The following is a 17,586-nucleotide window of genomic DNA, read 5'->3' on the forward strand; positions in this document are numbered from 1 at the left end:
TATCATTTCCCCCTTATCTCTTCCACCTCCTCGTTCCCTTCTCCCCCCTCCTCTGTCTGCCCACTCCTCCCTCCTCTCCCATTACTCCACTTTCTTCCTACTACCCCACCACCAAACCCTTCTCCTACACTCCTCTCCCTGTCACTCCCCACTGCCATCCACATATCCCTTCCTACCTCCCTCCCTACCCACCTCCTACAGGTTCCCCTTCTAGCTCACATGCCCACACCATCACTAAACTCTATTCATATTGGTCCCCCAAATTAATCTTACCTCCAAATTACAGCAACCCGGATAATCATATTCACATCTCCCCCACAAATGCTATCTCTCTATCCTGTTCCCTCTGGAATGCCAGGTCAGTCTGTAATAAACTGGTCCCCACCCATGAGCTTTTCATCTACAACTCCCTGAATCTCCTAGCCATTACTGAAACCTGGATCTCACCCTCTGACACCACTTCTCCTGCTGCTCTATCCTCTGGGGGCCATTCCTTCTTGCCTGAGGGTCACCATGGTGGTGTTGGGGTCCTTCCACCAGTTATTCCTACCAGCTTATACCCTCTGAACCATCCCTTACATTCCCCACCTTTGAGGTTCATGCTATACACCTCTTTCAACCAGTAAACCTCAGAGTAGCTGTAATTTACCGCCCCCCTGGCTCTCCCTCCAAATTCCTTGACTACTTCGCTTCCTGGCTCCCTCACTTTCTCTCCTCAGATATTCCCTCCATTATCCGAAGTGATTTTAATATTCCTATTGACATTCCCACAGAATCCTCTGCAGCTAAACTCCTTACCCTCAACTCTTCATTTGGTCTCGCCCAATGGACCTCATCACCCTCCCATGTGAGTGGGCATTCACTTGACCTGGTCTTTACTCACTGTTGTGATATTTCTGAATACTCCAATTCCCCATTCCCCCTCTCTGACTATCACCATCTCTCTTTTAACCTATCCCTCTCTCCTTTCCCTCCTTTAACTCCTAAGGCTACCATTACTAAGCGTAATATTGAGGCTTTTTCCTCACTGATGGACTCTCTTCTTTCCCCTATCCTTTCTCTCTCTTGTCCTGAACAAGCTACTTCCCTGTACAATGCCTCCCTTACTTCTGCTCTTGACTCTGTTGCTCCGGCAATAACTACTCACCCTTGCAGATCCACACCACAACCCTGGCATTCCAAATGCACCAGATACCTGAAAAAGTGTTCAAGAATTACAGAGCGTCGGTGGAGAAAATCACACTCTAAGGCTGACTTCCTCCATTTCAAATTTATTCTCTCTTCCTACAGTGCTGCCCTGTCTCTCTCTCCAAACAAACATATTTCAAGAACCTCATCTCCTCCCAGTCCTCAAATCCCCGGGCATCTCTTTGCCACTTTCAACTGCCTCCTCTGCCCTTCCCCTCCTAGCCTCCCCTCCTCGCTCTCTGCCCTTGACTTTGCCACCTACTTTACATCTAAAATTGACTCCATATGTGAGGACATCATATCCCATCAGACCCTCAGCACTCCTCCCCCTCTTTGCCCTGACCACCCCTCCCCTTCTGTCTCACCAACTCTGATATCTTTCTCCCCTGCTTCTGGAGAGGAAGTCATGGCCCTCATCCGGTCCTCCCCTCCTTCCACCTCCCCTCTTGACCCTATCCTTTCCTGTCTCCTCTCCTACCTGTCTCCTTCTGCCTGTTCCCATGTGGCTCAGCTCCATAATCTCTCCCTATCATCTGACACTGTCCCTTCTGCATTCAAACAAGCCCTTGTCTACCCCATTCTTAAAAAACCTACCATTGATCCTAACATACTTTCCAACTAGTAACCCATCTCTCTTCTTCCTTTTGCTTCCAAACTCTTTGAGCGTATTGTCTACAACCGCCTTACCACCTTTCTTTCCTCCCATTCCCTCCTTGACTCATTTCAATCTGGCTTCCGTTCTCTCCACTCCACTGAAACTGCCTGCACAAAAGTCAGCTATGACCTCCTTGCTGCCAAATCCAAGGGCCACTACTCTCTGCTCATTCTCCTTGACCTCTCTGCTGCTTTTGACACTGTAGACCACCCTCACCTCCTGCAAATCCTTTACTCTCTTGGTTTACATGGTACTGCCCTCTCCTCTGTGACCTCTCTTTCCTCCTCTCCCCCCACTTCCACTAACAGTAGGAGTTTCTCAAGGTTCTGTTCTTGGACCTCTCCTTTTCTCCCTATATACATCCTCTTTAGGTGAACTCATTAACTCCTTTGACATCAATATCATCTCTATGCTGATGACACTCAAATTTACCTTTCCACCCCTGAGCTCTCGCCCTCGCTCCTTACCCGTATCTCCAACTGTCTCTCTGCTGTCTCTTCATGGATGTCCCAGCACTTTCTTAAACTTAACATGTCTAAGACTGAGCTGATCATCTTCCCACCCTCTTCCACTACATCACTTCTCACAATTTAATTATCCATTGATGGCACAACTATCTCCTCTAGCCCCAAAGTGTGCTGTCTTGGAGTTATCCTAGACTCCTCCCTCTCCTTTAAACTACACATGCAGCACATCTCACAGTCCTGCCGTTTCCACCTAAAAAATATCTCCAGGATTAGACCTTTCCTCACCCAGGATGCCACTAAAACCCTCATCCTCTCACTGGTCATCTCCAGATTGGACTACTGTAACCTTCTCCTAGTTTGCCTTCCAGTCCCTCATCTCTTTCCACTACAATCGGTTCTCAATGCTGCAGCTCGGCTCATCTTCCTCTCCAGATGTTCTACATCTGCTTCCCCTCTCCTTCATGCCTTACACTGGCTCCCCTTCCCCTTCAGATGCCAATTCAATTTTCTTACACTTGCCTACAAAGCCCTCACCAAATCCTCTCCTGCATATATTTCTGACCTTCTCTCCCTTCTCACTCCCGCCCGTCCACTTCGCTCAACAAATGCATGCCATCTCTCTTGCCACCTGCATCCAAGATTATGCCCATGCTGCTCCCTACCTTTGGAATGCTCTTCCTCTCCCTATCAGACTCCCTAACTCTCTACAAATCTTCAAATGGACTCTCAAGACCCACTACTACATCAATGCCTTCCAGCACTTATCCTAACCGACCTCATGCACTTTCCCCCCTATCTTCCCCTTCTGTGTCACGCTTGTCTGTCTACCCCTCCCTTTTAGAATGTAAGCTCTCACGAGCAGGGACCTCTTCCCTCATGTGCTTCTCTTTACGTTTTCTTCTACTCTTTACTCCCCATAAGGGCACCTAACACGTGACTGCCAACTCCCGGCTGCTTATTGTGAGTTATTTAATCACTATTGCAGCAATGAATATAAATCGTGTCCTTGTCCTGCACTGTAATGGACTGTAAGTTACTTATTTCTTGTTCACCTATTAGTTCTATGTGCTATGTAAGGCGCTGCGGAATACTTGTGGCACCATATAAATAAAGGATAATAATAATATTAACTAGTAATATTAAATAAATATCCAGAATCAGAGGGAGAATGAATGGGATAAGCGCCAATAGTTATTATACCCCTAAATTCCTTATGGAAAAAGGTTGACTCAACTGCCAACTAGCCTCAAATGCAGGCGTCAGCTCCCTGTCAATAAGTAATTAGTAATGGTAAATTACTAACAGCATAAATAGTTGTACATAGATTTTGACTTTGGAGCGACTGGCTAGTTGATTATAAATAATGTCTCTTTAAACAAAACAATCAATATATACATGTGTATGTGTATAAATAAAAAGTATATGCAACTAAAGTGCAAGTGCTAAATGTGCAAAAATTCAGAATTGTGCAATATTAGTTCATGTATGTATGTACATGAATAAAGTGCAATCACTAAAAAAGTGTTTACATATAAAGAAGTACTTCACTTATTTTTAAAGTGTGTAAAATTGGCAAGAAAAAGACGTGCAATAAATAAACTTGGATATAGATATAGACTAAATTTAATGAAGCAGATTAAAAATGAATAAAGACATCACTTGCCTACTAAAAGCAAAATGAAACATACATACAACATTGGAAAGGTATTTTAAAACCAAAATAAAGCAAATATAGGAAAAGCAGCTTATCTGAGGTAGAGACTTAATAGTTCATGTGGCAGGCATAAAACAACAGGCTCCTGAATCCAAAAATCCAGAATCTTTTGTAAATACTGATATTGCTCCATAAATCGCTGAACCTGAGGGTATTTGTGTCAGCTTGATGAAGGCATTTTTAGTAACTCCAGGATTTGATGCAGTTATAAGTTAGTAAACAATAAGTTAGTTTTATTGAAAACTAATTAGCAGTAAATTGTCCATTATGGATACAACTAAATTAGGTAAATACCTGTGGTCACTATTCTCAACACTTGATTAAGGGCCTGATTCAGACCCACTTGCAAGCGGCTGTCCACTCGCAAGTGGGTCGATGTTGTGCTCTGCGCATGCGCACGATGGCGGGAGCTCCGTCGTGCGCATGCGCCAGACGCGACAAGCGAATGACTTTCCTTCGCTCATTGTGTCTATTCAAAGGGGGCGTGCTGTCGATGTTGATTGACAGCACGCCCCCTTTGGTGGGCGTGCCTCCCTGACGGGGGCGTTCCCACGGGAACGCCTCCCGTCAGAAGACGGCCCACTGACATCACTAGTGATGTCAGTGGGAGTGATTTTGGCTCTGATAGAGCCAAAACCACTCCGGGGCTTGCGGTTGAAAACCTCAACCGCAGGCTCCGGCTCGCAGTTTCGATGGTTGCGATGGTCACGACCATCGCGGCCATCAAACTGCACGCTCGTATAGGCTGTGGGTGGTGACCCACAGCTATACGAGCGTCCAGGAGGACGCTCCATTTTTATGGAGGGCGGCCCTCATTCTGAGCGTGCGCTCTGCTCAGAGCGTATGGCTCTGAATGAGGGCCTAAGTCCTCTTTCTTTTGGAAAGTATTTAGATAGATGGATATTGTAGAGTGTTGGTAGAAGTTTATCCATAATTTTTTGTCATGCTGTGAGTTCTTTATCCATCAGACCAAAGGATATTTTTATAAGAATGTTTTCATATAACAATATAGGTAGGCTTAGTTTTCTGTAAAAATACTGAAACACCATTAAAAGCCCATCAAAAGACTGACAAGGGCATGCTGATGCTCAGCATGCCGACAGGAGCTCCGTAAGTATACTAACCCTCCCCCCTTCACACCCTAATCCTACCCCCACCCAATCCCTATCCCTCCACCCTCACCCTAACCCTCCCCATTAGTTCCTAAACCAAACCCTCCCCCTTAGTGCCTAAACCTAATTCTCACCCCTTAGTGCCTAATCCTAACCCTCCCTGTCTGCAGCCTAACCCTAAACTCCCCTCCAGAGCCTAATCCTAACCCCTCCCGGTGGTGTCAAAACCTAACTCTCCCCCCCTGCAGTGAAAACTATACTTACTCAATATACCTATGTTCGGGATGCCGGATGTTGGGATTGACGTGTCTGCATCTCAACCCATGTTAGGATTTCAGTGCCAGTCATCTGCCTGTGGTTCAGGATTCCGGTGTTGGGATTTCCACTGCCAGCATCCCATACTATGGCATTTTGACTACATCCATCTTTAACACCACAATTTCAAAAATATCAGGAGAGTCAACCATATGTGGAAAAGTTATTAACTTCACCAAATGCATAGCTAGATATAAGCCCTTCAGAAAACCCAGTATGAATAACTACAAAGTCGATAAAGTGTAGCTGAATTTCTAACTTAGGGCTTGGTACTGAGTAGCACACAATCCACACGTAGTTGAGCGGTTTTTAGCAGCAGAAAACCTCTATGGTGCATTCTTGAAACAGAGTGTAAGTACAAAGATGCTGTTGCAATAAGGACAAATGGTATCAGGAATGCATAGGTAAAGAAGTCTGCCTCATGGGCATGTTATGGGAGTGTCACAGCCATAGGAGGCAATAGTTAGATATTAAATTGCATTTGCCATAGGGCTGATGCAAGTGTCAATGGTGCACCAATGGGGGCATGTAAAGAATCACCTGTATTTTTACACCATGCAGAGACGCAGTAAGCGGGAATCTCAGTCCTAACACAATCAGTCTACAACACCAGGGGAAGGTCTGATACTAGCATTTGCATATTATCGCAGCCACGACTGTGGCAACTGCTTCAAGAATGGATGCACCAACGTCCATCTCTGAGTCAGGCCCTTAGTGCTAGCTTCTGTATATAAAACCTTCACTACCATTCTTCACCTTCCCCAATCTGTTCCTATGCTGGAGTGTTTGGTGTTCTTATATTTGGTTCTAAAAAACCTGCTGTAGGACATTATACCTGTCTCCATAGATCTGCTTCCACTTTGTCCATAAGTTGGTTGCAAAAGTGTACTTGAGCCTTATTCTAAATCTTAGCATTCAATAATGTCATCACTTACCACAACAACCAGAAAGCTTTCTAAAAACTCACTTCTTTGTCTTTTGTGACAACACATTGGGTTCCTGCAGAAAAGAACTGTTTATTCATAGTAGGTAGGCAGATGATCCTTTGGCTTCCCTGATCACATCTGTTGATATTAAAATGAACCTCTATATACCCCTACCTGTACCTTCTAAAACCCTTCCTATAAACCTCTAAGGATGATGCTAATTTGCGTATGCAGTCATACAGTAAATGGAGACTCCAGACTCAGAACATGTGGTTCTGAAGCACAAAGTATTATTCAAGTAAAAGTACAGTCAGTTACACGCTGTGATCTGTGTACAATAAGCCCAAATAAATCATACAGTCACAAGGTACAGTTGATATACATATGCATGATTCACAGAGAGAGAGACAGAGAGAGAGACAGAGAGACACAGAGAGAGAGACACAGACAGACACAGAGACACAAACAGAGAGAGAGAGACAGAGAGAGAGAGACACCGCGAGAGAGACAGAGATACACAGACAGAGAGAGACACAGACAGAGAGAGACACACACAGAGAGAGAGAGAGGCACACAGAGAGAGAGAGAGACACAGAGAGAGAGACACAGACATAGAGAGACACAGACAGAGAGAAACACAGACAGAGAGAGAGACACAGAGAGAGACACAGAGAGAGAGTGACACAGAGACACAGAGAGAGAGAGACTCAATTTAGGCACAAAAGGAAACTATGCAGACCCCAAGTACAGTATACATGCGCAGGTGCTTCCGGACCCGGAGATAGGCATCAGCAATGGACCCCCTAGTCATATAGCGTTCAGCATGAAGACCCAGAACCAGCATTTGTACACTCATATTTATACCCCCCCAGAATAAATAGGACAATAGGGAAGTCTGTTGCTGATATCATTGGTTCCCAGGGGTGAAGCATCTGTTACAGCACATTTAACAGGCTGGTTCAAACAGACTCTCCCTGCCTCTAACAACTGGGGGTCTTCCTCTTCACGCCTCCTGCAGCATCCTAACAGTTGCTTCTAAAATATACATTTTGTTGCTTGTAGGCTCTGCGATCCATAACTCAGGAATGTATGATGCGATCTCCCCACCGATAACACCGGAATACTGTAAAATGGATACGCATCAGTACAACTCCAAACGTGACTTGTTTAGCATGTATAATACCTTAGTTATCAAATATCTTTATTTTTCAGCATTTAAACTAACTGAACCAACTTAAATCATACACTTTAGAGCTTATTGAACCTTATGTGTGAATATGTAATATGTGGGTATTCAGGGTTTGACATAATGATGCTAGTTATTAATGGGTGAGATTTGAGTGCATAATTTCTCATACACAAAGTGAACATTCAGCAGTGTGGATTGCTGAGCATTGTAGTTCCATTCCCTCTGTCAGCAGGCCCCTACCTGTCCTGTGTTCAAAGGAAAAAAAACCTCTTTTGTTCTCACAGACTCTTGTGTGAACTGTGAATCAAGCTGTGAAGTTGGGGTCAGTTCTACATTTACCTCCGTATACATATTGTCATTACTTACTACCATCATAATTTCATTCTTTTGTTTTACTCTATTTTTACATTTTCCACACTTCAACACAATAGGAACACACTGGACGCATCATATTTCTTTTGCCTCTGTGTTCATATTGTGTGTGAAGATAGGGTGACGGTGTGTTTTTATGTATACCCAGCATTTCAACATGTGTGAGGGTCATAACTTCTGGGACTACTCTTCCCAAATAACATAACAATTACAATACTAAAATTGGTCAGGCACTCCCCTGATTGGCATTGCACTCCTCCTGACTCCACTCCATCAGCACTGCCATCAGCTCCCATTTCCTCAATCGATCCTCCATCACAGACACTGAGTATCCCCAAACAGATCATCACGACAAAACTCTGGAAAGAAAAAGAATTATGGATGACCACAGCAGACCACTCCATTGCTGGAAACACTGATCTACACATTTCTTTAGCTCAGGTATCTCACCGTCACCTTTTTAATCCTTCCGGCACAAGCTAGCAATCGACAGGTCCACGTTATCGGCCTTGTCTCTGCCTTGTATCTCCACCAGTTGGTTAACCTCCCTATAGTGAGTGGAATGGACCCACGTATCTTCCCCGGCCACCCTTTGAGGATGTTGTATCATCATATACGGACCTTTCCACTGATCAGTCAAACAACCTGAGCTAAAAAAAATTTGGATCATAACAAATTCTTCCAGATTTGACATCATGACAGGTTGCATTAGACATGTTAGTTAATAACACTTTCAATTTCGGTTATTTTCATTCATCTTCGAGAGACCCTGCACAGTAACCTCATTATCATATTTTCACATGAGGCTGCCTGTTTGAACAGTATCTCAAAGGGGGGCAAATAAAGGAAAAGACAGTCTGGGATAATCTCAGTGTTGTTACCCATCATCTTACACATGTTCATGGAAACGTCACCTGTAAAATAAGTCCCCCTATCATTTTTAATAATTCTAGGGATATAGTATCTGCATACAGGTTCCTGCAATTAAATCTTGTTATTTAATAGCTACTGCTCTAAATAATGTCTGTGCCACTGGGTTGAATAGTATTCCGAGTAGTCAACCTCAGGCTGGCATGGCTGCCGTTTATCCTTAGCAACCTTGTGTCCTATGAGTGGGAGATAAAGCACAACAGTTTAATATCATTTTAACATGACCTAAAATACAACAATAAATCATCCACATTTTACATTAGAACAGATACATTGGCAGGTTGAAAAGATTGTAAACAGTCATATAAGGCCTGGGAGAAGATACTGGGGTTACCTATGAACCCATGGGAAACTTGTGTTCCTGTGTGGTGTTCTTCACTTTGCAGTACTTACTTATGTGTCCCACTTGGTGACAGTTAAAACATAATTTTGAACGGGGTGGATGAAAAGATTGTTGTGGGATTTGAGCTAGAGGGAAAGGTGGTCGGTATGGGTAAGGATAGGGAGGGTAAGGATATTGTGGGGGATATGAGTATGGGACCTGTGGTTGTGTATGATATGTGGGGTAAGGATGTGTTTGCTGTGGTGTGGGATTGGTGAGGATGTGTAATTGTTCAGGTGCAGGTGTGTGTGTGGGTGCATGTGTGTAGGTTGGCTGTGATGTTATTGTCATTCCTTCCAGATCTTGGATACTGACAGCCATTAGATTTTTGCTCTGGGCTTCTCTCTTTTTGGGGATGTTTTTATCATGTTCTATGACAGACTCAATGAGGTTATTTATTGTAAGTCCCCTCCAGCCAGGTTGTGAGGTCTGAACACGAATCTTTAAATCGTCTTTCAGACCGTCCATGAGTACCGTGACTATCATTACCCTGTGGTGAGTGCTATCTTTAATATCTTCTATCCCAGTGCACTGGGTGATAGCCTGCAGAGCCCGGTCACAATAGTCTTCTGCAGTTTCACTCTCCTTTTGCTTAATTGTGAAAATTTTGTTCCAGTTAACTACTACTGGAAAATATACACCCAATTGAGTTACAATGCTGGAAATGTTACCTTGGTTTACTTGGTCTGTTAAGGAACGTCACCATCCAATACACAATCCGTGATAAATTTTGTCACGTTGGTATTGTGTGGCAGACAGGCCCTTAACACCACACACCAATCTTTAGTAGTGGGCTTATGTGAACTACACAAATTTCTCAAAAATCTTTGACATTTGGCTAATTCCTTTTTGGGATCGGGGAAATCATTTATGATGGAATTTAGCTCTGCTCTTATCCAAGGACAATGCATTACTACTTCCCTCGTGGGCACTATACCGTTCGCGTCTGCATTTCCATTTGGAACAGTTATTGTCCGAATGGGATGCAGACCGGCAACGTTGCTACCTCTGACCTGGTTACCTGGCTTGGGGTTTAATCTGCTGCTGCTATGTATGGTATTAACAACTTCCTCTACTGGTGCAGTGTGTGTTAACACTTCCCTTGCTGTTACCAATGGAGATGGCGGCACCACCCGTGATTGTGTGATGCAGCATCTATCATCTGCACAGCATGGGAAATGGCAGACATTACAATAGGCTCATCATCCGCATCATGAACATTTTCTTTATAGGTGCTTAAGAGAGGGTACAAGTTGTTTGTTACATTTTTATGGGTATTTTTGGTATCTGTACTTGCACCTCCATCCACATAAGGTGGGGGAGGTGAGCGTGAACTGCTGGCAATATTCTCTGCGATGCTACCTTCCCGCACGTGAGCGCCATTTTGCGGCTCGCCCGTATTGCAATTTAGCGTCGCAGATGTATTTTCTGGCAATGTGCTCATGACGCTAGTTTGCGTCATTTGAACATTTTTAAGCCACGCATCCCCTTCATGCTGCCACAGTTTTAAACATTCAAAATATTTAACCTTTTTCTCTCGGGAGCGCATCAAACTGATGTGATCCCGGACATTGTCTAACACATTTTTATCAAAACTACCAATTCTAGGAAACGGTCTAACACTCTTCCTCGTCATATTAAACCATAAATCACAATACCTTATTGCATAAGTACCATACTTAGTATGCATAATACGACGTGCCGATCCAATCGGAGCTTTCATTAGCAGCACATCATTGTCTAACATCTTTACTGTTTGCATGGCTCCCATTCTGAGACAAAATCCTATGCTTTTCAATAAAGATTTAGACTGGTGAAAGACAATCAAGATACTCTCACTTACCTACGGAATAAATTTCTAGATGCCCCGCTCACCTACGGAAGAAATTCTAGAGGCCCCCGCTCACCTTTTATCTCTCAGCTCACAATCACACCTAGTGCGGCTCAACTAAAATGCTCAAATATTATTGAACACTGCAGTCACACTGAGAGCCGGTCCCTAACAAAAATAACAAACCATACACCTGCTCTGTGTACTGAACGGTAAGCTGCTTACCGAGCGGCTAGCACTTAGCCCTTAAAGGTCATACGGTACCTTTAACTGTAGGGAACAAATGACCCCTACCAACAATACACTCACTGTTACACACTTTTTCCTGTGCAGAAAAATACACATTAACCCAGATATTGGTAATAGAAAAAAAAAAAATGTAAACCTCAATGGCTTTGTTCAAACACGTGGCAGTGCAACCGGAAGTACGTATACGCTATTGTGCAACCAGTCGCAAACACAATAATGCGACTACCACACAACGGTATAATCGCTTTTTAACTGCTTACGCAAAAGTGCATATTAGCCGTGTACTCAATACTGCGGCACCGATCTAAGCATTAGGTTCTATCAACAAAGGAAAACAAACTTTTTCCTTTCTTGTCCCTAGATTCTAGTCAGCTTCCTTGGCTCACACGAAAACGGGTAACGATCTTTCAGCACAAAGCGGTTACAGGAAAACCCTGTATGTGGCCACTCCACCCTTTGTTGAGATATTGCTAGACGTATGTGCCGTGTGAGTAGGTAAGTGACTTCACTCAATGAGCCCCCATCTGTTGATATTAAAATGAACCTCTATATACCCCTGCCTGTACCTTCTAAAACCCTTCCTATAAACTTCTAAGGATGACGCTAATTTGCGTATGCAGTCATACAATAAATAGAGACTCCAGACTCAGAACATGTGGTTCCGAAGCACAAAGTATTGTTCAACTAAAAGTACAGTCACTTACACGCTGTGATCTGTGTACAATAAGCGCAAATAAATCATACAGTCACAAGGTACAGTTGATATACATATGCATGATTCACAGAGAGAGAGACACAGAGAGAGAGAGACACAGACAGAGAGACATAGAGACACAGAGAGAGAGAGACACAGAGAGAGAGAGACACAGAGAGACACACAGAGAGATAAACACAGACAGAGATACACAGACAGAGAGAGAGAGACACAGACAGAGAGAGAGACACAGACAGAGAGAGAGACACATAGAGAGAGAGGCACAGACAGAGAGAGATCCACAGACAGTGAGAGACACAGACAGAGAGAGAGACACAGAGAGAGACACAGAGAGAGAGACACACAGAGACACACACAGAGAGAGAGAGAGACACAATTTAGGCACAAAAGGAAATTATACAGACCCCAAGTACAGTATACATATGCAGGCGGTTCTGGACCCAGAGATAGGCATCAGCAAGAGACCCCTAGTCATACAGCGTTCAGCATGAAGACCCAGAACCAGCGTTTGTGCACTCATATTTATACCTCCCCCAGAATAAACAGGACAATAGGGAAGTCTGTTGCTGATATCATTGGTTCCCAGGGATGAAGCATCTGTTACAGCACATTTAACATGCTGGTTCAAACAGACTCTCCCTGCCTCTAACAACTGGGGGTCTTCCTCTTCACGCCTCCTACAGCATCCTAACAGTTGCTTCTAAAATATACATTTTGTTGCTTGTAGGCTCTGCGATCCATAGCTCAGGAATGTATGATGCGATCTCCCCACTGATAACACTGGAATACTGTAAAAAGGATACACATCAGTACAACTCCAAACATGACTTGTTTAGCATGTATAATACCTTAGTTATCAAATATCTTTATTTTTCAGCATTTAAACTAACTGAACCAACTTAAATCATACACTTTAGAGCTTATTGAACCTTATGTGTGAATATGTAATGTGTGGGTATTCGGGGTTTGTTATAAGGATGCTAGTTATTAATGGGTGAGATTTGAGTGCATAATTTCTCATACACAAAGTGAACATTCAGCAGTGTGGATTGCTGAGCATTGTAGTTCCATTCCCTCTGTCAGCAGGCCCCCACCTGTCCTGTGTTCAAAGGAAAAAAAAACTCTTTTGTTCTCACAGACTCTTGTGTGAACTGTGAATCAAGCTGTGAAGTTGGGGTCATCCTGTCTAGGATTCAGACAAATCCAATTGTGTAGATCAATGCCTGGATTATATTACAATTGCTACAACTATACTTTATCTGCATCCTGGGATTCCCAATTTGTTTGTAAAAATACCCTTTGTCTATTCTATTTACTCCTACTCAGAAAGCTTGTTCTTCCAGTTGCCCTTGGAAGATTAACAAAAACATTTCCATCTGTTCTTAGCTCCTGGGTTGTAACTTGAAATGATGCTGGTCACAAAATGGCGTCTTGCAGATTCTTGTTTCTAAAATGGAGTCTAGCTGCCATTTGCAAGATGGCATCGCGCACGCTTCAATTTTAAACTGATCTCATCTAAGCCAATTATTCAGCTTTGACACATCTGATGGGGATATAAACTGCCCAATTTCCCCTATACCATATGAAGAAAAACAGTACCCAACAATATTTGTTATCTTTGGTATTGATAAGAAAAGAATTGCTGAACACTAATCTCTGGAAGTTTTTGCACAAAGGCATCAGAGATCCCTGAAGAGATTCCAAGATCCATTGATATTTTAAATACCACCACCTTGTTTAATTTCTGTCAGGATCACAGTTATACCCCATTTACATCTGAATGCCGGGTCACATCTGGGATTTTGTTCACAGATCCATCCCAGGTGTGACCCAGCTGAGATCCCTTTCAGACTGGTGGCCTGACCCATTACTAATGCTGGGTCAATGATGTCACATCCATCATTAATGAGTCAGCGCTTGGAGATGAGATCATTTCCAAGCACCTGCTCTTCCTATGAAAGAAACGGGACCCGGTTTGCATCGATCCATGTTACCCATTCACACTGCACCATGAGCCGGGTTGAACATGTGTTCAACCCTTCTCGTGACCAGGGTTGAAATGTTTGGTCACTACACCAAGTTTATTTCAACCTGGCCTTTTCACACTGCACAGTAACCCGAGTTGCTGCAAGTTCATGTGCAATAACCCGGGTTATTGCAGCAAGTGTGAAAGGAAAATTAGTAACACATGTTGGTAATGGCCTTGCTACTGCTTGTACATCCATAAGCTTCCTCTGGCATCCACTTCTCTACTATTGCCACATTGCTCAAACAGTCAATGGCTGTCAGTCCTTGCTAATGCTTGCAGTTCAACAGCAATTATTCATCTATTTTGAAACTTACTATTACCCTGGCACCAATGTTATGTGCTGGTGATGTCATCTTCATTAGCATGGACAGTATATTTACACCAAGACTTCTGCACCCACCAATGTTACATCTTCTGGGTGACTGTATGTACCGTACCTAGAGAAACTGGGAAATCTAAAATATCTAGGAATCATGTACAGTGAGCATGCTAAACTTACATAATTCTACTGCATTAAATTTATACTTAATTACCCACAGTTCAAAATTCAGCACTAATCATCATATTTTTACAGCCTTCAGTTAGCCTTGCTATATGTGCATCTTGCTATATAGACAATTTGTAAATCATCATTGTGCCAATTCCCAGCTACAGTACTTAGAGGTCTTTTGGCACTTAGAGCAAGTTTCAGGAGTTCAACAATTCACTTTCTTCCCTAGCTACATTCGTATAGTACAATGAATAACAAATCTGTAACTATTATAATTCTACTTCTGCTGTACAGTGATGATCAACAGAGGTTATGAGCAAAGGATAATTGTACCGACTGTCCAATTTCACATACTGTAGGTAGGCCACTTGACACCTTTAGATACTGCAACAGCTGGTCTCTATTTAGTGGCCCACCCAGTACAGCTCATAATAGTACTATGTAGCTTGCCTCATGCTCACCTCAGGTGGAGATTTTTCTTCACATCCTTCTTTGAAGCTGGTCTTGCCAAAATTTTACTTTCATGCTGTATGAGTCTTGTCTTTATATTTTAACTTTTTGCAGGTGAACTAGAGGTACCAACAAGCCCTTAATGCCCTGCATGCTGGTACTTCTGATTATTCATGTACCAGCATGCAGGGGAGGCTTGCTGGAACTTCCAGTTCTGAAGCAAAAGACAATATTATGAAAGCTATTTTTTACATACAGTTTTATACACAATCAATTGAACACCCACCAGCCTAGAGTGCCGGGGATAGCCCCAGGCTATCAGCCCAGGCCTGGGGTGCCTCTGCCTGGGCTTACTAGCAGTCAGGTGTAATGCTCTGGCCAGGGAGCAAGTGAAAGGGTTCCCCAACTTTGGCATTATACTCCCGCTAGATAGAGTCCGGTACTGGTTATGGAAAATACAGAGGACCCCTACTCATAATATCCCCTGTATTTCCACAATCAGAACTGGCTCAACAGCGCCTGGTGCTGGTTATTAAAATACAGGGCAACCCTATGCATTTTTTCCCTTGTATTTTAAGAATTCAATAGAGCCCAGGTGTGGGTTATCCTTGTTGGAGTCGGCACGCTTTTTTTATGTTATTTTTTTACTATCTCCTTTTTTTTTTTTACACACAGAAGCCTTCATGGATCTCATTGATCTGTGAAAGCTTCTGTATAACTTGGAACTTTTAATGCTAGTTGTAATAAAAGGTCTAATGGTTACATAGGGAAAAACTCACCCGGACTCGCATAATGTAATAGCCTCAAGCTCAAAACTTACATTTGGCCAGTTGCAAGACAAACTTGGAACTTTAAGTGTGTGAGAAGGTCTCAGTTTGTCTCACAAAAATACCTAGACCATATTACATATCACCCAAAGTGCTTGTGTTTGCATGAAGCAGCAGAAGCTAGTAGTAACTTGTGATAATGCAAGTTTAAGTAGGGCTAATGCAAGGATACATGCAGCTTCAAGTGGAAAGCCACTTTGACTACTGATTTTCTGTACACAGCCACAAACATCATCCTAGGATTGGCACTTCCATCTGCTCCATGCTAGGTGCAAGATATCCATCTGAAGCAGGCTTCCCTTCTCTGTAAGCATGACTAAGAATAGCACAGAACTCAAGCTACACACCCACAACATTCACACAACACTCCTATGACACTTCCACAAGACAGAACAATTTAGTCGTGAGATCAAAACTTGCACCAGTACTATGTTAGGTGCAGATTAAGGCCAATGTAACTGATTAAGTGCCTGTGTACACAACCACTTCAGTGACACACCCATGACATGCACATAACATGCCAATAAGATGAACCATCTCCATGCTTCAGAATAATCACCTCTTAGGAATGCCCAGCACATTTCCATTACATTTCTGATACCGTGTTTTGCAGTCATGACTGCGGCTCTGTGCTTGCACTCAGTGTAACGTCTCTGCCGCTTGAGGTTTTAGAGATTTTTGCACACACACTGTAGCAAAAAAAAAAAAATGCTGAGCTCTATGAACATCAGCATTGTATGTGACTCAGGATCAGGCCCATGAAGTGTACTTGATGGACATTCTGTACATACTGGTGAAAATACACTTTACCTTGTACATTCATTGCCCTTTGCCAATAAGATCTGGTTTCTGATTGTTCATTCTTACTTGTATTGAACTCCAAAATTGTTGAAAGCAAATCATATATTTTAATTCAGGGGTGGAGTGATAAAAGAGAGGGCCCGTGTACAGCCTCCATGTGTGCCCCTCCTCTCTCCACAGTGCACTAGCGACTAGACTCTGGGTCTCCAGGAATATAGCACCCAGGCCATACATCTGGTGATATATCTACTGTTCATGCGCAAATCTCTGCAAATATGCCACAGGTTTTAATATGACTGCTTACTTATGCAAATAGTAATCTATTAACATTGTCACAAAGTTACATGACTTGTATAGAATATACATTATTTAGTTATTTTGATTTCTATATAAAAAATGGTCTTCCATAAAACTATGATATTTAACAATATGAAGCTTTTTTTCTCTATTTTAGGTAGATCTTCTTATTGGCTTCTTCCAGTACCTCTAATTCTATCTTGGATTACACATATGATTCTGTGATAAACTGTGTCTGTCTGTAACAAGTGTATTCATGTCACACTTTAAATGCATACATTGTGTAGGTTGCATGATAATTTGAGCTAGTATTAAAGGTATTGCATGTTAACTCATGTGTGTATTCATGTTAATCACTGATCATATTTCAGTGCCATTTATCTAAATACATGAAAATTTCTATGTACATGAATAAAGACATTTTGTACATGTCCCCTTTCCTTCTATGTTCCTATCCATGGGTCATGGAGACAATTCTCCAAATCTTTGTGTTTTTGAAATCCCCACTAACTGCTCACGCTCCTCAACATCGTAAATCCATGCAAATTTATCTATCTAGTACTCTCCATTCTATTTTCTGTTTAAAATGCTCTCATCCATCCATGATTTATTTAATTTCAGAATACATCAACCTCGTTGCTGTTGCA

At 42.7% G+C, this 17,586-nt stretch overlaps 1 protein-coding gene across 1 annotated transcript in view; it reads left to right on the forward strand.

The window, feature by feature from the left end:
• The window catches only part of LOC148538901 (uromodulin-like), a 64,786-nt gene extending 47,654 nt beyond the window's left edge, over positions 1–17,132 (forward strand). Inside the window, exons 13-14 of the mRNA XM_088452087.1 lie at positions 15,129–15,139; positions 17,097–17,132. Coding sequence (XP_088308213.1) covers positions 15,129–15,139; positions 17,097–17,132 — 47 coding nt within the window. The remainder of the gene's footprint in view (positions 1–15,128; positions 15,140–17,096) is intronic.
• Positions 17,133–17,586: the final 454 nt, after the last annotated feature.

The sequence above is a fragment of the Taudactylus pleione genome, unplaced genomic scaffold (assembly GCF_031769625.1).
Source record: "Taudactylus pleione unplaced genomic scaffold, aTauple2 ptg000032l, whole genome shotgun sequence".
Lineage (NCBI taxonomy): Eukaryota > Metazoa > Chordata > Amphibia > Anura > Myobatrachidae > Taudactylus > Taudactylus pleione.